Source organism: Rutilus rutilus, assembly GCF_951802725.1.
Source record: "Rutilus rutilus genome assembly, chromosome: 19".
NCBI lineage: Eukaryota > Metazoa > Chordata > Actinopteri > Cypriniformes > Leuciscidae > Rutilus > Rutilus rutilus.
Window position 1 is genome coordinate 28,984,476 of NC_140232.1, and position 24,762 is coordinate 29,009,237.

The 24,762-nt window shown below is 36.3% G+C and overlaps 1 protein-coding gene across 1 annotated transcript in view; it reads left to right on the forward strand.

The window, feature by feature from the left end:
• med27 (mediator complex subunit 27) overlaps positions 1–24,762 on the forward strand; it is a 69,250-nt gene that overhangs the window by 42,174 nt on the left and 2,314 nt on the right. Inside the window, exons 5-7 of the mRNA XM_084389352.1 lie at positions 16,405–16,512; positions 22,051–22,092; positions 24,463–24,540. Coding sequence (XP_084245478.1) covers positions 16,405–16,512; positions 22,051–22,092; positions 24,463–24,540 — 228 coding nt within the window. The remainder of the gene's footprint in view (positions 1–16,404; positions 16,513–22,050; positions 22,093–24,462; positions 24,541–24,762) is intronic.

The window sequence follows — 24,762 nt, forward strand, 5'->3', positions numbered from 1 at the left end:
TAGAATTAAGGCAGTTCTGAAGGCGAAAGGGGGTCAAACACAGTATTAGTATGGTGTTCCTAATAATCCTTTAGGTGAGTGTATATATATATATATATATATATATATATATATATATATTAATATATTAATATATTAATTATCATTTAGAAATATATTAAAGTATTATCAATATTATAAAAAAGTATAAAAATTATTAAATAATAAAGTATAAAATTATAAAATGAAAGTTATTATTGTAGCTACAAATATTATTTGTCTTGTGCGGTGTGGCAGTAATGTCTCATTTACATGTCTAAATTTGGCCAGTGTAACCGAGTCATAGATCATTTCCATTTGCTTCTGTCATCATCTACGTGTTGTTTACAAGCATTTTTCCTTGCCCCTTTGTCATGTCTCATCTCAACCAGGGTACAATGTGAGCCAGGATTGAATTAGTGCCTCCTCAGTAAAAAAAAAAGTTTTTTTTTTATATATTATATATTATTATATATATATATATATTAGGTGCATGACACCCCTGATTCCAACATTAAGTTGTCACCACAATGGGTAATTTGGATCTTTTTGTCAATGGTACACTGTATCAGTCTGCTAGTAATGTTTTCCACCTCTACCTAGATGCTTTGTAGCCTTTTTGGTCTGAATTATCACATTTTGAGATGATGTCAGTTGTCAGTTGGGTCAATCACACCACACACCATCCCCCTTACCTTTGAGACTTCCTCTGACACTTCTCTGCTGCCGTCATGTCTTTTGGCACCGCTGACTGAGAGGAAAGAGAGACTGAGATCTTGGCAGTGTTGCCAGGAAGACTACAAATGCCCCTTCCACAGCAGTGGGAGTTCAGTGGTTCACACCCACGGGGCATGCACTTCCAGATGGCCCAGTTGGCAGGCCGGAGTGATCTGTCACCGAGGGGGCTAAATCGCTGCCAGGCCCTTCTTCGGACACGCTATTCTGCGGTGTTCAACAAAGCGATCAGCAGGAAATGTCCTCATTGTGATGGACGGTTTGTGCATGAAATGAAATATAATACAGAATTATAATACATTAATATTATATACAGAAGTTCAAGAGGTTTTGGCTAATTCTTTTTTTAGGGATGCACCAAAATGAAAATTTTGGGCTGACACTGAAAACATTCCATAAGTCCATAGTAATCGATTGTCGAGTTCACGCGCGTGATCATCGGTAACTAAACCTATGCGCGAGAACTCGACAATCGGTTACTATGGACTTCGACTGAAAACAGGATGTAAATACAGGTATGTGCGCTGGCTGAAATAACATCATTTTTATTCATATCTTTCACATCTACTGCAGTCAGATTCACCCATGTTCACTCTGAAGGAATCACTCACATTGGCTGTGCACTTGTAATGACACATCAAGGATGTTAAGAGGCTAAAAGCAGGTTTAAAACTTGCCCCATTGAAGTCAACAGGGTGCACATTTTAAAAAGAGGATAACACGGTGTAGGCAACACCGATTTTTGTCGTTGTTCTCTGTATTGACAGCACTCCAAATTTACAAAAAAAATTAGTTAAATGTTAAAATTGACCGGAGTTCTCCTTTAATATTGTAATTCCAGAGCTAGTGTCCAAACAGCTGACATGTTTAACTGTTGTATGCACGAAACAGACACTGAACAGTCAAAACGTGGCATCAGAGAATTTTATTTTATATTTTTATGCACATCAAGAATCGAAACAGTCCTTTTATTTTATTTCAACCCACTAGTTTATTAGAGGTATTATCATTAGCTTGAGTTCCTGTCCCTTTCCTGCAAATGGCTGTGAATGGAAGGCATGGTAAAAAAAAAAACCCATCTTAGTGTGGTACACATCTGCAGTTTATAACAAAGGGCAATCAATCCACAGCAGAGCTGCATCTCCTTAAGATCAGTTTGTAAACAGGCACGGGTTTGCAGAGTGCGATGGCATTAATTAGAGCACGGGACGGCTCTCTACGGGCAGATTCTGCCTAACAGCCTTGCCCCACCATAATTAGGGGATGTTAATTAGCATGGAAAATGCATCTTTCTCAGGCCCTCTACCTGCTTTTCTTGCCCCTGTAATACCGTTAGCTTAACCTCGTACCCTCTTCCATGACAGATATTAACTATATGCAGAAGCGTGACGTACAATATAATTTTTATTGTTTCATCCAGAGTAGTGGAGAGATGCATTTTTAGATCTAATAAGCGACTTTGAAATGTGCTGCCACAAACTGGTGCTTGTCACTCCTGCAGCGGTCCGGATCAAAGTGAGTTATGAACGTGAATTGTCCCTCAGGGTTTCTGCCTGAGTTACAGATGTAGAGTGTGTATGGAAATGAACATGCGTATAGGCACTTGCACAGAAATGCTTTTAACTGGCTTCAGTAGAATATACAGTTGTTGTTTTGTTTTCGTGAAGCCTGTGAACCGATGGTAGTGAACTGCAGGTTCCAGAAAGGTCTCCTGTCATACTTATTCCTACTTCTGCATCGCTGCGTCTTTGTTTACCTCTCTTCTACTTGGGTTATTTTATTTATTTTATATATGAAGTGAAGTCAGCTAAAATGGGCCAAGTTTTGGTAAATTACTTATAATACCATCAAATAAGCTATGCATGAGATGTATGTATGTATATACAGTACCAGTCAAAAGTTTGGAAACACTACTATTTTTAATGCTTTTGAAAGAAGTCTCTTATGCTCATCAAGCCTGCAGTTAAAAAAACAAAACAAAACAAAAAAACAGTAATATTATGAAATATTATTACAATTTAAAATAATGGTTCTCTTTTTTAATATACTTTAAAATGTAATTTATTTTTGTGATGCAAAGCTGAATTTTCATCAGCAAGTACTCCAGTCTTTGGTGTCTTATGATCCTTCAGAAATCATTCTAATATGCTGATTTATGATCAATGTTGGAAACAGTTGTGCTGCTTAATATTTTTTTATAACCTGAGATACTTTTTTCAGGATTATTTGATGAATAAAAAGTTAAAAAGAACTGTATTTATTTAGAATATAAATCTTTTGTAACAATATACACTACCGTTCAAAAGTTTGGGAACAATAACTATTTTTTTTTAAAGAAATTAGTACTTTAATTCAACAAGAATGCGTTAAATTGATAAAAGGTGATGGTAACGATTTATATTGTTAGAAATGTTTTTATTTTGAATAAATGCTGTTTTTATGAATAAATGCTGTTAACGTTTTACTCATCAATGAATCCTGAAAAAAGTATTCCAAAAAAATATATTAAACAGCACAACTGTTTCCATCATTGATAATAACTGAGTATCAAATCAGCATATTAGAATGATTTCTGAAGGATCATAAGACAACAAAGACTGGAGTTCTTGCTGATGAAAATTCAGCTTTGCATCACAAAAATAAATTACATTTTAAAGTATATTAAAAAAGAGAACCATTATTTTAAATTGTAATAATATTTCATAATATTACTGTTTTTTTTGTTGTTGTTTTTTTTAACTGCAGGCTTGATGAGCATAAGAGACTTCTTTCAAAAGCATTAAAAATAGTAGTGTTTCCAAACTTTTGACTGGTACTGTATATATATATGTATATGTATGTATGTATGTATATATATGTATATATATATATGTATATGTATGTATATATATATGTATATATATGTATATGTATGTGTGTATATATATATAATTTGTTTTTTTTTTTTTTTTTTGTGAAAAAGTCATTTCTGATGAAATCATTTTATTTTTAACAGTAAATTGACACTATTGTCTTTAGTGTGCCATAGCAACACCTATAGCAACATAAAATATATATATATTAAATGTGAAAAAGTATAACAAAGGTAATTTCTGATGAAATCATTTTATTTTTAGCAGTAAATTGACACTATTGTCTTTAGTGTGCCATAGCAACACCATAAATGTATTTCATTAAATAGAAAGTTAAACAAATATTCCATTAAAAAATGCAATTAAAAATGAACCGATCATGTTGTATAGGTGTGTGTTTCTGTGCATTAGTGTCTTTTGTGTGCATGTATGTGTGTATGCTTGTCAAAATATTTGTCAAAGATTGTTAAAGATTAGAACATATCAATTTCTGTGTAACTTCTGTGTAAATGTGTGTATATGCAGCTTATTTTAGCTTAACATGCCATTTCTACCTAAAATGACCTTTTTCACAAAAATCTAAGTTTCTTTTTTAAATTAAACTTTTTCATTTGAAAGAGCATGTCAAAACATTGCTCATGAACCTTTGCTTTGTTGGTATGCTTACTTATAATTGCTTTAGTACCCTTATTACTGATGAATGAAATTTACTATGTCAGGCTCCTTCACTTTCCTTACAATTTCACTGACAAGCTTCATGTAACACTCTGCCCTGCCCGCCTTAAAAAACGATTGTTACATGTCAACAAGTGTTGAAGCAACAATGCAAGATCAGTTATTGTGATTGGCTGTCAAAATTTAAAGATATATGACGCTACAACCTTATTTAGCCCATTTTAACTGACTTCACCCTATATATATAAATTAATACTTTTATTCAGCAGAATGTATAAATTGATCAAAAATGACATTAAAGACATTTATAATGTTACAAAAGATTTCTGTTTCAAATAAATGCTGTTCTTTGGAACTTTCTATTCATTAAAAAGAATAGAAAAAATGATCTGTGTTTTCAACATTGATAATCTAAAATGTTTAATGAGCACCAAATCAGCATAACATTTCACAATATTACTGTATTTTTTTTATCAAATAAATGCAGTCTTGGTAAGCATAAACGAATATATTTTTTTATAAGTCTTACCGACCACAAAGTTTTGAACAATATTCATGGGAGTCGAATTTAAACCTCTTTTAAGTTTAAGTCGTCCGTATGCGCACCGCAGCTCAATGTGTCAGAAATGCATGCGCTAGCTGCTACACCATGTGACTTTCTCTGGCTACTTCCCTTCTTGTTCCCTTGCTTTCTCTTTCCACCTTGACTAAATCATTCTGCTTAGTTGTGTCTGGCTTTGGTCACCTCAAAGGTTCACAATGGAGCGGAGTCAAACAATTTTTTGTTAATTGAATTTTAAAGTGACCTTGTTCTGCTATTGATCTACATTAAAAATGTTTTTCGCTGCCACGACAGTCAAAACCTTAGGGGCGGATGGGCGTGCGAGTATTGACGGTGTTCCGGAACGACCTCTGGGTGGGGGATTGTGCTGATGAGGACAGACCCGGCGTGAGGTGGAGAGGTCAGAGCTGGTCAAACTCAGAGAGGTGGAAGAGGGTATTGGAAAACACCCCTCTTTGCACTCAGGGGCGTTGTGGTGTGTCAGCTTGTTTCTCGTGTTGCTTGATGGTACAGTAAGCTTTTGAAAGCTAATGAGGTGGACACTCTCAGAGACCTCAACAGTGGCATTCAGATTCCCAGATTGTCAAAATAGTGCAATTTGTGCACCTCAAAATCTGTTGATCTGACATTTTTCCCTATAAAAACAGCTCCCCCAGTGCTATTTGGAGTGCAGTGCCAACCCTGTTAGCTATCAGATGAGATGCCACCTTAAAACCTGCCATTAACATGCTTTTTCAGGGATCGGATCACAATTGAATCGCATTTGATCACATTAAGTGTTCATGGACTGATTCTGACCACATTTGTCTAAGTCAAATAATCATTATCCATCACTTTGACGAGGTTGTACATTTTCCATCAAGTCACCTTTATTTATATAGCACTTTTTACAATACAGATTGTTTTTAAAGCAGCTTATGCAGTGATAACAGGAAAATTATGCAACAAAGTTTGTTTCTAGAAGAAAATAGCCTCATAGTCCAGCTTAAAGAGGTGGTATGATGCCCTTTTCACAAGATGTAAAAAAAATTATTTGATGTCCCCAGAGTGTGTATGTGAAGTTTTAGCTCAAAATACCCCACAGGTATTTTTATATAGCATGTTAAAGTTGTCACTTTTTGAGGGTGAGCAAAACGCACCGTTTTGTGTCTGTCCCTTTAAATGCAAATGAGCTTCTGCACGGCACAGAGGGCGGAGCTTCAACAGCTTGTGTCATTTTACCTCACACAGACCAGAGCCATAGAGAGAAAGAGTTGCGACACTCTTTGATGTCGCCGCTATGGCTGTCACGTGGTTCATGTAAGCCCCAATAGTTCTAAAACATACGCTGGCTGTCATGCTCTTCTATGGGACAGACAGCAGCGATTGCATTATTGAACGGTAAATATAAAATAAAACACACACCCAAGTACTTTTTCAGCTGTTATTGCATTATTGCATTTTGTTAATGTCAGTTTTGCATTTGGAGATAAGTTTTAGGCTATATTTTTGGAGGGAAAAGCTAGTGTTCATGTTCGCATGGGTAGTAGCACTGGCTTTAGCGGCTCTAACTTAACTTTTCCATATCATTCATCTGATGATGGACGTCTCATGATATTTATTTTAGCACAACTGGGCTGTATTAGGCTATTGATTCCCGTGATTTTGCTTATAAATTTTGATTCAGCCATTAGCCTACCTTTGATCACGCAAAGAGGTCTGCCGTGGCGGTCCGTTCAGAGTTCGCTTAAATATTTTTTATTAAACAATGACAGACAACAAAAATGTGTGCTTGTGTGGGTGTGTGTGAACAAGAAAAACAGAAACCAGGGGCAGGTGATCCATGAAACAGACAGGACTGGTGATCCCATAACAATCCTAGAGGTCCAGCATTGTTCTCACAAGCTGCTTCACTCAAGACAATAAAACATAATGAAAAGTTAGTATATCCCAAAAAATTTAATTAAATAAAAGTTGCTATAAAGGTGGTAGCGATTCATTACCGAACTCTTACTGTCACAGCTGACGAAGTCGCACTAGCTAGCAGGCAGTGCTTGAAAATTGGTTGAAACAACCAACATAAAATATAAATAATTACGCTGTGCATATACAAATGAAGACCAGTATAAGCATCGCAAAGGGCCTCTGATACAACATAGACAGTTGACAAATCAAAAGAGGTCGATATTTCAGCAACTTAACTCTAGAACAACTCGACGCGCAGCAATGTAAGTGAATGGGGTCCAACGCCAAAATGACGGTGTTTAGAACTATTCCGCTCTTCAAATCCCGGAAGTAGGCGGTTAAAAGCGCCGCCATTATTTACAACGGAGGTCTATGGGAGTGTCGCAACTCTTTCTCTCTATGGCTCTGACACAGACATGCACTGAAAATTTCAAAAACTTTTAGCCTTTTGTGTTCAATAATGGAGAGACTCAAGAAGTGAGGACATGCTGAATGCAACAGGACATTTCTGAATGGTTAGTTGATGAATTTATGTAGCTGATGTGTAGTTATCTTCTAGTCATTGATTAGCATATTCTGTCTTGATAATCTATAAATCGTGTTCAGGGGGCGGGGTTTATGTAAATTCTAGGGTTGGTGATGTCACTAACCCGGGAGGAATGTTGTGTAGTCTCTACCAGCCTAAAAGAAATTTCTTTAAAAGCAAATATCTCCCTTTGCTTTGAACTTTGAACATTGTAACTTTTCAGATGTCGTTTATGCTCAAACAGCAACATTACACACTAACTAAAGTTAGAAAAGTGAAATCATATTCAATGACCCCTTTAAGTAAGTTCAGTGATGGTTCATTTTTGTTGTAAAAAATAAAGTTATTAATTTAGTTCATTTTTATATATAGCCTCTCTGGAGAACACCGTGATGTCATTGTCCAGCTTAGGTCAGTTCTCATATATGGTCTCAGTGCAGACAGATCAATAATATTGTTGAATATTAAATGTCCCCCAACTAAGCAAGCCAAAAGCCAAAGGTGACATCATGCTCTATTTGTGTTGCAGGTTCTTCTCTCTTTTCTTTTCTTTTCTTTTTTATATTCAGCCCTTGCAATGTGAAAAAGACAACAGGCGGTTTGCCCCCGGGATCTGGTCATCGCTTTTAATGAACGCTATCCCATGAGTTTTTCCACTGAACTACACTTGGAATCTCTCATTTCTCTCCCCAAATCCTCCCCACATCTCTCTGGTCATATTTTTGCACACTTTAAGCCTTTTTCTCCTTGTTTTTTCACTTCCGATCCCTTCTAATGTGTTTCTAAAGTAGGGACATGCAATATGCAAGATATGAAATACATATGTACTGTAAAATAAAATAAAATTGAGTAATAAAATGACCATACTAATATTTACATCTTAATTTCCATCAAGCTTTCTGTCAAAATGAAAAACAGATTTTTTTTTTGCTTTGTGTCTCTTTTTTTTTTTTTATTCTGTAAATGGCAGAAACATTCCTGTTAGCACTTAGTAGCATTTCCCATTATCTACAAGAATGTGTGGTCGGATGCAATTGATATAAAGAATATTCTGATATTGTTCGGATAAAAAACACATGCTAATGGCAGATGTAAAAGGAGTCTTATTTTCCCCAATGCTGATGAAGTGCATGCAGACGTGAGTTGAAAAGCATACAGCAGAACGCTTCGCCTGAACATGAAACTTATTTTAGTCTCGAGCAACTTGAATGAGGATCCATTTTTCTCAAAGGAGAGGTCATGGAGAGCAGGACGCTTGGCCACGTTCTCGCCTGGCTTCTTTCCTTCCTTGTTCGCAGCTGATTTGAGATCTCACATGTTGCTTAGGAACTGTTTCTTTTTTGTCCAATCTCTTAGTTTTTGCCACTTTTCCCCTCCCTATCCGCGGCCCACTCTCACTCCAAATAAAAAAAGTACCATCTGCCGCCATTGCGATCCAGTCGTTTGGGGATGCACTTAAGATCAGCTAATGAACCTTTTCAGGACGCCCTGACGCTTACCACACTCGAAGTCAACTTCTTTTCTTCCTGGTATTCATGTTCCTTTGGCCCCAGGCCAGCAACTTACTTTCCAACTAGCTTGTAGCTGAAAAGAATGCCCAGAATAGCTATTGACGCTACTAACTGGCTTCACACACTAGGGTTACTGCGAGGGATTTGGTGTTTTTTGTTTCTTTATTTCTTGAGAAATTGCTTGAGTCGCACTATTTACAAATTCTCTCCTGCTGGAAAGTTCAGGTTTGATGAGAGCAGGTTACGCTTTTTGAGGTTGTTTTTCTTTTAGCATGTTTTGCATCAGCCATTTCATGTGTTTTAAAGAAGATGGGAGATATTAACGTCCGTGTAGAAGGATCAACTGTGCTTCTCTGTGCAGAACTATTTTGTTTTATCATGAACTGCAATGCTTAGTTTTGCCGCATGAAAAAACTCAAGTGATTTAACAGGTACAAAATTCCAGCGTGGATGCAAGTACTTTATAATTGAGAGATCTAGAGACATGTACATTTTGAAAAGATGTTACTTGGATAAATCAAATCAAAGAAAATTATTTATCTTACGCGAACTGATTCACAGGACGCTTACAGAATTATGTATCAAGTAATAAGCATTGAATGTTAGGCGTATTGTGTCCACAGAAACATTTTTGTGGTAAGAAATAAAAAGACAAAGAGGAAAAGTAACTCAGCATGTGGGGAGAAAAATATGTGTGTGAAGTTTCTGTGAAGTTCTGTGCCTCCCCCGGCTAGTGATCAGTGGTCGTTTTATTGCTTCAACACTCAGCAGGACTCTCATGAAAGGCAAAACCAGAAGGTAGATTCACTCTATGATAATCTAAATATCTAAAACTTTTCCCAACACTTTATTTTATTTTGTTTTATTTCTTTTAGATTTATATTTATTAATTGATATATACTGTAACTCCTGTTGGACCATTATATTCTCATAGTTTATCATCTTATTTTATTTTATATTATTAAATTGTTTTTAATTTAATTAAAAAAATTATTTTAGAGAAGGCTAATTTATATTTATTCAGTTGTATTTCACTCATGTTGTTGGAGTGAAATCATCATGTTCTTGCATTTATTTTATTTTATATTTCTATATTTATTTATAATTTGCTAAAACTTATTGTAGAACTTATATTATTTATAAAAAAATAAATAATTAGTCTCTAAAACAATCGTAAAATGTTTCTCAATTTCTAATTTTCTTATTTATTTTTTTTACTTTTTGCTTTTTTGGTGTTTTGTTTCCAGAGAGTTGCTTAATACTCAATATAGGATATATGTGCTTGTTTTTTTTGTTTTGTTTTGTTTTTTCATATACTAGCATTCTTTACTAAGTGCATGTTTATAAGGAATTCATTTTCAGTGATCAAAAATAACTTAAATGCTTTCGTCTTTGGGCATCCACCCTCTAAGTTGCCTCTCTGGCTAGAAAAATAATATTTCAATTTACATTTGGGAGAACTATGACTTTTTAAAGGCTGTCAGGGGTAATGGATTCAGGCTGTGAGTGCTGGTGTCGGCTGCCAGCGCCAAGCGGCTCCGGGCACAGGCCAGGCGTTCAGCTACTCTGACAGACATGAATTTAATAAGCAAACCTTAAAGCGGGAAAAACATGTGTTGCGAGGGCTCGCGGAGTACGAACGGGTCTGAATGAGTATTTCTGCTGGATCTTGACATGATTGATCAGACTTTCTTTTTTCCCCACTGTCTTGTGTATGTGTGTGAACTTGCCAGTGTGCCATTCTCTAGATATCTGTATACTTGTCTGCTTGATGTCTGGTGATTGAAGGAGCCTCGTGTGATGGGGTATTTAAGGGATATTTTCCTAAAAATGTTAATCGACTCTGCCTGTTGTTCCAGACCTTTGAATCTATCTATCTATCTATCTATCTATCTATCTATCTATCTATCTATCTATCTATCTATCTATCTATCTATCTATCTATCTATCTATCTATCTATCTATCTATCTATCTATCTATCTATCTATCTATCTATCTATGTCTGTCTGTCTGTCTGTCTGTCTGTCCGTTCTACATACATATTCCCTGTATGTCACTCTTTCTTTGTCTAAGAATGTAAGCATTTGTTTGTGGTTTTGTGTATATTTTCTTTCTTTCTATAGTCTGGTTTTAACACTAACAGAATAGACCAAAGTAGGCTACTGCAATTATTTGCAATAATTCAACTTGTATAGCTTGTAATAAATATTTGATACATATATTTGTTTATCAAGTAGAGCTTTCATTATTCCTCGATTAAATTTGAGTACTCATTTTAAAAAAATCCTCAATTGCGATTTACCGTGTTGATTAAAGCTACAATATGTTAAAAAAAATCGCCGCTAGGGGTCGCCAACCTCTTACAATAACGTAGGTTGATGACGCAGTGATAAGCGGAATGATGGGACTTGCTGTCATGCTGATGGATCTAATATTGTTTATGGATGAGTGAAAACATTCATGTTTTTTAACATGATTGTGATATGAAGCAGGTCGCGATTGCTAATGAGAGACAGATATCAGCGCCACATGCGAGTCCCATGGATATAAAGGAATAAGGACATTTAATTCTATACCGAACTACCAGCAAGTGCTGAATTACTACTCACACAGGTCAGTTTATTTGACGAATTAAACTTGAGGTAACGCTACGCTGTTTTATTTGGTCTAACGTTACACTCAGTATCATCATTATCACCTGGTATATTATGTTCGGTTTCAGTTCAGTGTCCGGTGTCATCAGTTTTGGATGTGTTGTATGTTGCTGTACATTTTGTTTTATGTACACTTGCTCACCTGTCTAATAAAGTACATGCAAGAGCGGCGTCCCTGTCAAGTTGTGACTCGTGAAGCTCTGTCGAGTCCAAGTTAGCCGCGGACGTGGAGCTCTCGGCATCTCGAAAGCGCCACGCTGATATTGATCCTCGTTTTAGTTCTCCTTTTGTCCCAAAGTCTGCTTGCCATGGTCCATAATGTTTGAACGAAACAACAACAGCATGCATTTAGACGTTACGCACTACGCAGTTGTCCACGTCTGTCGCCATGGTTACTATGGCAGTACAAGCGGAAACCAGGGATAACACGGATATTACGTCATTGACAGGCGACAAGTGAACAGGGACGGGCACTTTTTAAAATTGTGAATTTCTCTGAATTGACAAATTCTTGGAAACGTTTAGGATAATGGAAGTACACAATTGAAATAAATATATAACACTGTGCAAGTGGTTTTTGGATATTTTGATACAAAATTCTTACATATTGTACCTTTAACAAGCAAAATACCGGAAGTGGTGCATTCCAAGGACGAGAAACCGCATTATTAGACCATTTTATAAGGCTGTATGATATATTTAAATCAATTTAAAATCATGATATAGCATAATGCTATTGTAAAATCACAAAGTCTGCGATTCATGTTTCATAGTGAAGTGTTGCGGTGTTATCATTTACCATGCGTCTCAGCATCTCGGTTAATAAACTCCAGCTCATATGCTGTGAGTTTGGGTTGCTTATAACGTTCATCTGGGAACGCAACCTGCTCCATTTCACCAGATTTGTAACATAAATCACTTATAAACCTACGCCTGTCACACGGGGCTGGGGTAAAGCTACGCGGTATGTGTGTGTAAAGGTAGAAGATGATGAAGATGAAGGAAAACCTGTAATATTTAATAAATCCAACAGGTAGTCCAAAACGAACAGAGCAACATACAACACATCCAAAACTGATGACACCGGACACTGAACTGAAACCGAACATAATATACCAGGTGATAATGATGATACTGAGTGAACAGCTGAACACAATTAGTGTCTGTCAGTGTGACACAGGAAAATACATCAATATGTTTCTAAACTGTTGTTTATCGCAATTTTAATGTTTGCATTGTATTGATGTCCACATGTTCTTGTTCAAGAAATTACAGTGGCTGTAGCATTTCTATCGTAAAGAAGTGGCCAAATATTAAAGATTAAGTGGACATTTGAATTAAATGTTGTTTGGCGAAGAAGATTAAACACAGATTTGATCTACTGTAAAGTGTAATAACATCAATCACCATATCCTTTTACTGGATTATTCGTCAAAATAATCAACCTATTCGAAAATGAAAGCTAAACAGAAATATCTAACTAACTAATAAAAATGACAAAACCACATTAAATTACTAAAATTACTAAAATTGAAATGAAAACTGAAAATATCAAAATGAAAGCCAATTCAGAATAATAAATACTATAATAATACAAAAAAAAAAACACTGGTTGTAAGGGAAATTTGGTTGAAACTTACTTTTTTTATCTATCAATTTGAAGGCCACATTTACATACAGTAATAAAGTCTGAGAAAGTACATCTCCATTTCTCCGAATGAGAATCTTTTGTGTAAAAGTTTTCCAATTATCAGGTGTGGGATTCTGTGGCAGTGACATCTCCTTCAGCGGATATGGTTTGTTTTTGCAATCGGCTCTTTCACCCAAACAAGAAGTAATTTCCTATTCATATTTGTATTCATGTATGCATAGAACCTTACTAGACTCTGTCGCTGGACTTCAGTGACATTTTTGCTTTTCTTCATTGACTGCAAGGCAATCCATCCATTGTAATGCTTGTGAAGTCTCATTTCAATACATTTTTTTCTGTCTTTGTTACTGGGATTTGAAGTCATATAGGCATATAGTTCATAATAACATCGTAATATACATTATATAGATAATTCACCCGCTATATTGCTAAATGTACCCTTGCTTCGCAGCATAGTTAACGATAAATATGCTAAAGCACGCCCGCGCATTGACGTGATTGGTTACAAGGTAGTTTGTGATGTAAGAAACACCGACAAATTGTTTGGTTCACTGCAGTTTTAGGGAGAAAATACTCAGCAATGGTGTTGACTGATGAATTTGCACATGCAAAGCATATTAAAAACACCACATAGACATATAAACAAATATTATTTTGACCACAGAGGGCCTTTAAGATGGTAAATTCAGCTCTGCCAAACTAATATCCCTCTTTATAATTGCAGTCCCTTCCATATTGCATTATTGGTTTGGCATTTATAAAAGTGGAGCACTGAGGAACCTGAAAACTCTTCTATGAATCTAAAATAAGCTGATATTTCATTTCTTCTGATTCCGAGTTCCTTTTTATGTCAAACTTTGTCACTCGGGTGTTATTTTAGCTGAACTTTATCACGCTGGTCGCCATTGTCCCTCTGTTTTTTAGACCACCTGAGCATGTTCCCCTTCACAGCCAGTGGTTGGGTCAAATCTAGCGGCTTCTAAAAACCTCAGAGGGGCCATAAAAAGAAACGTCACCGCCCTGCCAGCATTCAGACCTGGCCCAGCCTTACCCAGCATCCCTTACTGTGCCTGACACATAAATTATTCAGCAAGTGGGGCTCAGCCGAAACATATTGCTGTTTTGTTCTCGGGACAGTGTTGATGTTTGAACAGCTTTGGCAAATACACAGAGGGCTTGATTTGGAGATCCTCACCCTTCTTCCTGTCCATGCTGTACTGTATCTGTCTTTCTCTCTGTGGTGTGCCTAGCATGAAAGCTAAGTGAATGTGAGGATTTAAGAATGCTATACTGGGATTTCCTCCTTTGCCTTAGATTAAACCCATTTTAAGCCTGAAGACTCAAGAGAAACCCCTCCTGACAGCAGATGGTTTTAGGCTGGTGTGTGAACTTTCTTTGGCATGAAGGAAAAACTAATCCTCTGACGAGAAGAGTTGTGTGCTGTATGTTTTAGAAATTGAGAAAAAATTGGCAATTTGCAATTCTAAATTAATGATATTTTGGTTGAATACATGATTAACTACAGACACCTTTATGTCCAAAGGGTTCATTTTTATCACAATACATTATTTTTGTTTAATGAAGTTCATGTTAACTTTTTATCTTTTTAAGATTGCAATGTATGTATGCATAGATATTTTTTCTTTTGTAAAATATGTTGTTTTTTTTATCATTTAAATTAAGTATGAAATAACCATAAACCATTTAAATATTTATTGTGATCCTGTTTGTGTTTTAGCCAAATTATGACTGGCCCTCACTTGTGGCGTCATTTCCATCACAACGAATGATTTTGGCACTAATACAGTTTTATCAAAAGTAAATTGTTTCCATGCGATGTCAGTAAAGAGCATGCTTGATATTGGTATATTGATATTGAATTAGAAATGTGTATACGTGTTATGTAAAGAAATATGTTACAAAAATATCAATGTAAACATCATTTGTTAAAGGGATAGTTCGGCCGCAAATGATATTTAACCCATGATTTGCTCACCCTCAAGCCGCTCGAGATGTATCTGTCAATCTTTTTTCAGACGAACACATTTTCAGTTATTTTAGAAAATGTCTTAGATCTTTCAGTGGTTATAGTGTGAAGCTATGGGGTCCACCTCCTTCAAGTCCCAAAATGTGCATGCATCCGGTTTCCGGTAACGGTCGACGCGCGTTCACGTTGATGGATGCTGGCGTATGACGTAGGACGTAGCGTAGGAAGCGTTGTGACGTAGAACGAACGTAGAGTTTTGTTTTGCTCTGCTCTCTGGCTGCGCTGTCACGTTCGTTCTACGTCACAACGCTTCCTACGCTACGTCCTACGTCATACGCCAGCATCCATCAACGTGAACGCGCGTCGACCGCTACCGGAAGCCAGTTATTTTCATTTATAAAGTTTTAAATATGTATATTTTTACGACAAAACCACACGGATTACCCTCAGAAGGCCTTTGTTTATCCCCCTGGAGATTACTTTTGTGAAGGATGCATGCTCATTTTGGGACTTGAAGGAGGTGGACCCCATAGCTTCACACTATAACCACTGAAAGATCTTAGACATTTTCTAAAATAACTGAAAATGTGTTCGTCTGAAAAAAGATTGACATATACATCTCGAACGGCTTGAGGGTGAGTAAATCATGGGTTAAATATCATTTTTGGCCGAACTATCCCTTTAAGATTAGTCAATGTATTAACTAACATGAACTAACATTGATCAATACATTTGTTACAATATTTATGAGTCTTTGTTAGTATTAGTTAATAAAAATCCAGCTGTTAATTTATGGTTCATGTGAGTTCACAGTGCATTAACTAATGTTAACAAATACAACTTTTGATTTTAATAATGAATTGTAAATTTGTTAACTAATTAAACCTTTTTGTAAAGTGTTCACTAAATATCTCTTGTGAACGGAATATTTGTATTGTTTGTCATTTTCCAGACAAGCTATAATTTTCTCAATTGATGCAAAAACAATTTACTTTACATTAAAAGCTAGCTATGATATTGTCCTTAGCCAAAGAAAGGAGTTGGACATTTTATTTCAAATGTCGTTTCCACCACATAATGTTATCGGACATAAAACAAAGAAATGCACAATTTGAGATGTGATGGAAATGACCAGGGAAAAAAAATGGTTTAGAAGAAAATAATTTTTGTGAAAGCAAGAGGGCAAAAAGTGCCCTTTGTTGAAGAAACGCCTCCAAATTTCATCCACCCAACCTATCTTCTGTGCTAAAGAAACTAGAATGATCTCTTCTCTTTTTTTTCTTTCCAGGTCACACTGGGGAAGGTTTTGAAAGCCATCGTGGTTATGAGGAGCCTTTTTATTGACCGCACTATTGTCAGAGGTTTTCATGAGAACATATACTCTGAGGATGGAAAGGTAAAACATTTAATTTCATTCCATGTTTAAATCTAGTTTAAAACTCATCTTTGTCCATTTTATTCCAGTTGAACCTTCAAATTTAGCTCGAGTACTTCTGGCTTAGGTAAGGATGTGAAATCCCTGGATTTTTAGCTATTGATAAAAGTCTCTGCACAGCCGTTTAATAATTCACATGATGTGTTCGGCTCTCTCTTGAACATGAAAAGCATGTACGTATGCGTTACCCTCTATTCTCACGTCCCTCGTGTCAGGTTGAGCAACGTCCCCTCATTCATTCTGAAGCGTTCTGTACGTCTCTGTGAAAGCCGCAACGTTTGAACACTCTTTGGTGACACTAATATGAGGTGGCCATCAAAGCTGCAGAGATGCTTGATCACAGTTAATTATGGCAGCGAATGTGAATCTTCTGAACTGCTTGCCAGGCCGGTTCTTTGTGCTGCGCACCTCTGGGCCTCTGCGTCCAAACGTGTGTGGTGAGCAATTGCATATTAACCTCTGCTGCTTCGCCAGAAAACTCGGACTGACAGTCGCAGCAACGCTCGCACCAGGATATCAGTCGTGAGGCCTAAACCGCTCTCATTACGCCAGTAAAAACTCATTATTTAATTGCTGAATGTAGATGAGAGAGATGTACCGGTACTTGCATACTGCTTATGCAATTATATTTCAAATAGAAGAGTAGTATGTCAAATAAATGTTTTATTCTGCGTATTTTGGTAATAAAAATTACTAAATTATTATAACAATTGTACATACAAATTATAATTATACATTTAAAAAACTCAATTTTAATTTACTATTGTCTGATTAAGTTTTTGTCAGTCTGATTAATGTGTAATATTCAATATGTAAGAATTTTGCATTAAAATATCCCATAATCTCAAGGCCAGTGTTATATATTTTGTTAAGTTGATTACTTACAATATCCCAAATGTTTCCAACTATTTTTAAATCGTGAGAAAATTGCGATTTTAACCAAGGAAACGGGGCGTTAGAGCAGGGGGGAGCTGGGAGTCGCCAGTCAATTGCGTCATATCCGCGTTACCCTCGGTTTCCGCTCGTACTGCGTGGAGTCCTGGACAAATGCGGAAGTTGTAGTTGTAGCGTCTATCAAGCAACAAACGTTAGCTTGTTTCTTGCAGTCGTTATGGAACACAATTATTCTTTACCGATTGCAGCTGGTTCTGTCGACAAAGCATGCTTAATTTTATATTTTCCAAATGTAGCATTCGGTAATAGTTATGTTTATGTAAGGGAAGTATATATTGCTTTAGATTTGTGTTTAGTTTATTGACATAGTTTATCACATCTGGTGTTTATGACCATGTAAATAAATATAGCATGTGTTATACATAAAGATTAATCAGTATTTTGGCAAATGATGTGGGTATGTTCGAATGTACTTTTACAACAATTGTTTAGAACACGTAAAACTGCACCGCGTTATCACAACAATGAATTCGACATACAGTAACATCTATGATAACCAATTTAGTATTAAACCTTACTTTTCTTGCGGTTAATTCATTTTAATGAAATAAAAGTGTGATGAGGTTCAAGAGTCAGGAAGGAAGACAGGGGTCGGTGTGACTGGGACTCGTACTTTATTAAAATAAAACAAAACAAACAAAAGTCGCGCACAACACGCATTCATCGTGGCAACCGCGACGGCACAAAACCGTTCAAAAATGAGAGCTCGGATCCACCGGTTTTCTTTCTCTGCGTCCAATTCTCTCGTTCCAGCCAAGGTTATAATCGTTAACGAAAACGAACGAAAAAACGAAAACTAGGTGGGAAAAAACATTGTCGTTAACTGAAATAAAAATAAAAACGAGGCATTACAAAAAAACGATAACTAACTAAAACTGTAATGTGTGTTTGGCAAAACTAACTAAAATAAAATAAAATTATAGAGTAAATGTCCTTAGTTTTCGTCTTTGTCAAGGTCTTTCATTTTTTAACGCTATTTAAAACATGCTGCATTTCCTTTCCCTGCTCTCCCTCCGTCTCTCTGTCACTCACATGCGCGCGCGCGCACACACAAACACACACACACACACACACACACACAGCCCCTCCCCTCCGTGCACACCGCGTCTCCATGAGAACGAGTGTTAGTTCGATGTTGAAAGCAAGTTCGCGAAAGGTTGGTATCTCTATCTCGTGAACACCTTTACACAATCACACATTAAAAAGTGGTCTAAAAATATTTTAAATTCTGAATATAATTTTGTCAGTGTGTTAATGTCGACCCGAGAAGCGATTGCGCCTTCTTTAGAAAGTTAACTAGTCGCAAGTTTGAGGTAAAATGCACTTTTTGGTTGTGGTTGTCGATGTCAAAACACTAACGTTATATAAGCTGCGATTCAAATATTAATGTTATGTAATTTTTTGAATAATTTGAATAGTTTAGTTTATTTCAGACAGACAACTTAATTTCAACACAGTTGAGCTAACAAACAACAGCATAAGTTATTTACAGCAGTCTGAAACAAGTGTAGGCCTACTTTTACTTTTTACTTTTATACATATAATAACCCAAATCACAAAAAAAGACTAAAACTAACACTAAAACTAATAAAAACTAAACTAAAACTAAGCATTTTCAAAAAATAAAAACTAAACTAAACTAGCAAACCCACTTTAAAAACTAATTAAAACTAAACTGAATTTGATAACAAAAAGTCAAAACGAAATAAAAATAAAAACTAATGAAAAATGCAAAACTATAATAACCCTGGTTCCAGCGCACGGCTTATAAGCGGTCTCTCCATGCCGATCACTGCAATAAGACACAGGTGTTCGTCATTTGCACTTGACCTACTTGCGGGACGCTCGTCTCTTCTCTCTCCCATTACAGACCGCGCTGAACCACGCCCCCCTCGCCACAAAAAGCATGTCATTATAAAAATAAAACTTCACCTCATCCATGAACATGATTTTTCGATTCCCGTCTGACTGATTTACATCCACGGTGGAGTTTAAAACGACAGTTCCCATCATTCCACGCTCCTTCACATCGTCATCAAGCTACGCCGTTGTTGTTGTTTGGAATGTAGCGCCCTCTAGCGGCAAAAAAATATTGCATATTGTACCTTTAAGTAACAAGTCAAGATTATAGCTGATATTAATTCCTGTTGCTTTGTCAAGCTGTAAATTGAGTGCATTGCATTGTGGGACACAGTATTATATGCTTTGTGTTCTGTTGTATATGCTATTCTTATATATATATATATATATATATATATATATATATATTTATACCATGGGCTGTTTAAATACTCGATTCTGATTGGCTGGAAGGTGTGCAGTAAAACCGTTTAATGCACAGGTAGTTCCAGTCAGTTTGATTACAGTTCGAAATTAATCCGCTACATTGGTAACCATAGTAACACAGATACACTTGCAAGCAGAGTGAGAGACGCATATGAAAACGTTTAGGTAGGCTAAATGGATGATTTTTGAATATCGTTTAATTTGTATCAGTGTTGCCTGTCATTCATAAATAATTGTAATAAATCCATTAAAGAATCATTAAGTTAGCTATATGCTTAAGCAATGAGGGGACTGTAGCTGCTAGACTTTAAAGAAGAGATCGACGCACACAGGTAACTCGCGCACGCATCTCTCTCTCTCTCTCTGTTCCTTCTCCTTCAGTTCTCTGTCTCTCTCTTTTAATAATGAATTTAAATAAATGTGAATTCATTCAAATAAAAGCAATCCGATGGCTCTACTTTATTTAAAGCGGACGGAGTGCAAGAACTGACGAGCCTTAACTTAAGAAATAACCGTCATTTTTACACGTCTGTTAAAAAATTACACTGTAAACATCAGTTACAGCTTTAACTTATTTTTAACTTGGCAAATAACCAAGGTATAAGCGGGATAATCCACGGCTAGCCATGCATTAAAGAATTTTAATGCACTTCGTAGAGTGCATTAGAGGATTAAAATCCTTTAATGCATGGCTAGCCGTGGATTATCCCTTACATATATATATATATATGTATATGTGTATGTATATATATATATATATATATATATATATATATATGTATATGTGTATATATATATATATATATATATATATATATATATATATATATATACATATATACATATATGTATGTCATGAATGCAGCATTGAGAGTATGGTTAAGATGCTTAATGTCAATTCAAGGAAAGATATCTAAGCAATATTAGGATCAATAATATTGCTTGATGGCTAGAGATTTATATTCAACCATTTGTCTTTTGTCTGCTGTAAACACTAAAGAGTAAAGAAGACTAAGTAAATATCTACTTATCTTTAGGAAGGAAACTCAACCCCTCAAGAACAAGTTAACAAACTGTAATTAAGTCCAGTTCATTATAGATTGTGGAGCTTAAAAATGAAATGAGCTCATTCTGCTTGTTAAAATGCATTTTGCTTATTTAAACCTTGGGTTGAGCAGAAATCAATCAGACTCTTAGACAAACTGCGAGAAACAAATCCTAAAGAATCCTGCCCAAATACTCTTTTTATTTCATTTTATTTTATTTACAGTTATCTGTATGAAACGCTGCAGACAACTCCAGCCTTTGAATCAACCTCAAAGGTCATTTTGGGACTGTACGAGGCGAAGATTCAGGGCAGAATATCAACAGGCATTTTCTTTAAACCCCCTCTATGGTCCTTTACAATTCAAACAATGCCACATAGCTTACCATAACCATATGCAAGAGGCCCAACAGAGCCCCTCTGAACCCCCAAACACAAAAAAGGGGAGAGGAAGGGGTAGGAGAAGGGAAACTATGCTATCAAAGTAGGGCTTCAAAGACGATCTCAGACATCTCTTGGGTAATTTTGCGATCCGGCATTCTTTTTACTTCAAAGGGCAGCAGTGTCTGGAGGTGGGTTTGAGGACAGAGGGGAGATAGAGTCTGATTTCTCTGATAAATGCTGACACCAGGCCTGTTTGATATTAGAATCAGAGAACATTTTGATTTGTTGTCGTCTTTGAAAACTCTTCTGATGACCTTCGCTCAACGGGTTGATTAGTGAAGGGTTTTTTTCGCCCCCACACAACAGGCCTGACATCAGACGCAAGGCTGTTCGTTACTGACCTTTAAACTGTCCAAGAAAGTGTTTGAGATTAAGTCCTGCATATATTTCTGTACTCTTTATGTGCACTTAAAGGGTTAGTTCACCCAAAAATTAACATATCCACATTGCTATAATCAGATGCTTTCTTAACTGCTGTTTTCTCACCACTGTCATTTTTGTAGTGTTTATTTTGTTACTGAGAGGAATTCACACAGCGCATATTAAAGTATACCGCTGCAAACATATTTCAAACTTCTTTTTACCCCTAAGCAAAGAGCAGAAAAGATTTCTGCCGTGAGTATATCAGGGCCTTAAGAGTTTAAGAAGGGTTGTGATTAAGGGCACACTTAAGGGCAAAATTTGGGTATCATGCAATTATTTTGAATCCCAGGGAATACGTTTTTTCATTGATTTCATGGTTTACTTTTCTGTCTTTTTTTTTTTTTTAGCTGGACATCTGGTCAAAGTCCAACTATCAAGCATTTCAAAAGGTGAGTAACGCAGCTGACATCTTAAGGCATCACAACAAACACACGAAACTCAGTTTAATCAACAGAGCATGTCTTTCTCATTACCCGTAGCATGTGTTGGGAAATATTGGCACGTAATGAAATGATCTTGAATTTGAGCCGCACAATAAATTAATAAATTAATTTAAATTTAAGTCTGTGAAATCCTAATGAGATCTCTCTTCTCAATGATGGTCGAATTTCTTGTCACCTCTCCACTGCCAATCCCCTGCCTTTCATCCCTCAGTCATCATTTGTCCCCGTGTTTTTTTATTTCATTTCACTCCAAGCCACTTCGCCCTCTTTTGACAGCACCCTAAACATCCAGTCGTCTTCTCTCCACCCTCCCCGAATCTCATTAGGCTGGAATTAGAGAGCAGTCAGCCTCTGGGGCAGATGAAACTACGTAGTGTGGGTAATGCTGATGCACCTTTCAAAGAGAGGGAGAGAGAGAGGGAAAAAACTAGCTTTCCTTTCAAAGGAAAGAGAATGTGTATGACGAGCTGCCTGGAACTTAAAGCGAGAGGTTGCGGGAACCCGCTCGCATTGTAACTGAGCGCCTCGCATCTGCACGGGCTGATCAAAGCGCAGACCTGTTTATTTCTTTATTTCCCCGGATGTGAACGCTAACTCGAACCCAGGCTGCCTCAAACTGGAGGGACGGGCTGCCTCTCATCTTCCCCTCCCAGCTGTCACTGCTGTGTTCCCGTTTTCAGTCCTTGCTTAATTAATCGTCTCACATGTCCCCGCTGTCCAATAGTTTTTACACAGATGTTTCCAGTGTTTGTAAAAAGCATTACTTATTTTATTTTATTTTTCTACACTTCAACAGTAACCATTTGAGGGTTATTTTCCCATGATGCAACAGGTATTAATTGCCCGGTTTCCCATAAGGACTCTGGTCAGCATTGGCCGGTATGATGAAACGATGACGGGAGATTGAAGTGGTTCGCTTTTTAGTCCCTTTCTATAATTATATTAGTAATGGAAGATGGGATTTTATGGAAAGTAATAAGGTTATGGTGTTCTTCTGCAAAATTGGACTTAAGAGTTAATCTGAGTGTAGGTAGATTGATCTGAAAATGTATTTTAATTAGGATTTCTTTGTGTGCCCATGCATGCAAGGAAATTTTTTTTTTAATTTTGCTTTAAGAAAGTAAAGTATATTTTTGGACCAAGGTTAATTTTATTATTGTAAATAATTGTATAATAAAAAAATGGAAAAACAGAAAAAGTACTGGCAGGACAGTTTCCATTAAGTAACACGCACAGATATGGATGGATAGATAGACGATATGGATGGATAGATAGATTATATGGATGGATGGATAGACAGACAGACAGACAGACAGACAGACAGATAGATAGATAGATAGATAGATAGATAGATAGATAGATAGATAGATAGATAGATAGATAGATAGATAGATAGATAGATAGATAGATATGGAGGGACAAGCAGATAGATAGATAGACAGACAGATATGGATGGATAGATAGACGATATGGATGGATAGATAGACAGATAGATAGATAGATAGATAGATAGATAGATAGATAGATAGATAGATAGATATGGATGGACAGACAGACAGATAGATAGATAGATAGATAGATAGATAGATAGATAGATAGATAGATAGATAGATAGATAGATAGATAGATAGATAGATAGATATGGAGGGACAAACAGATAGATATGGATGGATAGATAGACGGATATGGATGGATAGATAGATAGACTTTTATGGAAAGTAATAAGGTTATGGTGTTCTTCTGCAAAATTGGACTTAAGAGTTAATCTGAGTGTAGGTAGATTGATCTGAAAATGTATTTTAATTAGGATTTCTTTTGTGTGCCCATGCATTCAAGGAAAAAAATATTAATTTTGCTTTAAGAAAGTAAAGTATATTTTTGGACCACGGTTAATTTTATTATTGTAAATAATTTTATTATAAAAAAATGGAAAAACAGAAAAAGTACTGGCAGGACAGTTTCCATTAAGTAACACGCACAACAAGGGGGGTTCAAACATTTTACGAGCTAAAGCACAGTTCTCAGGGAACGCAAAACAGCGCAAAATGCAATAAAACTGACGTATAATTTTTCCTCCCGTCTCATATTTTTCCCATCACCATATCTCTTTAGTGGCTCCGTATAGTTTAGTTTCACATAACCATTTTCTACCACCAATTACAGAGCATAAATATATCTTACTGGCTATATAACTATTTAAAATATGTTATCTGTTTCCTCATTTCATTTTGGTTTTGTAAATGTGTGAGGTCATATGTTAATGCACTCATTGTACACCTTCTGTTATGTTTCTCAGTGATCTTTTTGTTTTCTCAGGTCACTGATCATGCAACCACAGCCCTCCTGCATTACCAGCTCCCCCAGATGCCCGATGTTGTAGTTCGCTCCTTCATGGTGGGTATAGTACATTGCTTTTAAAATTATACTGACACTGTGCAAGAATTATGATTAAATTATTACATTTTGCCTTTAGCTGTGTGGTGCGGTTTAACGAGAGGTTGTATTCCACGTCGTAAGAATGCATGCAAGATCATGTTAGACCAAAAGCTGAAATTTAGTTTGGTGCACACTATTCTGTGTAACAGAATAGTGCTTGAGGAAAATAATTCCTGTAGC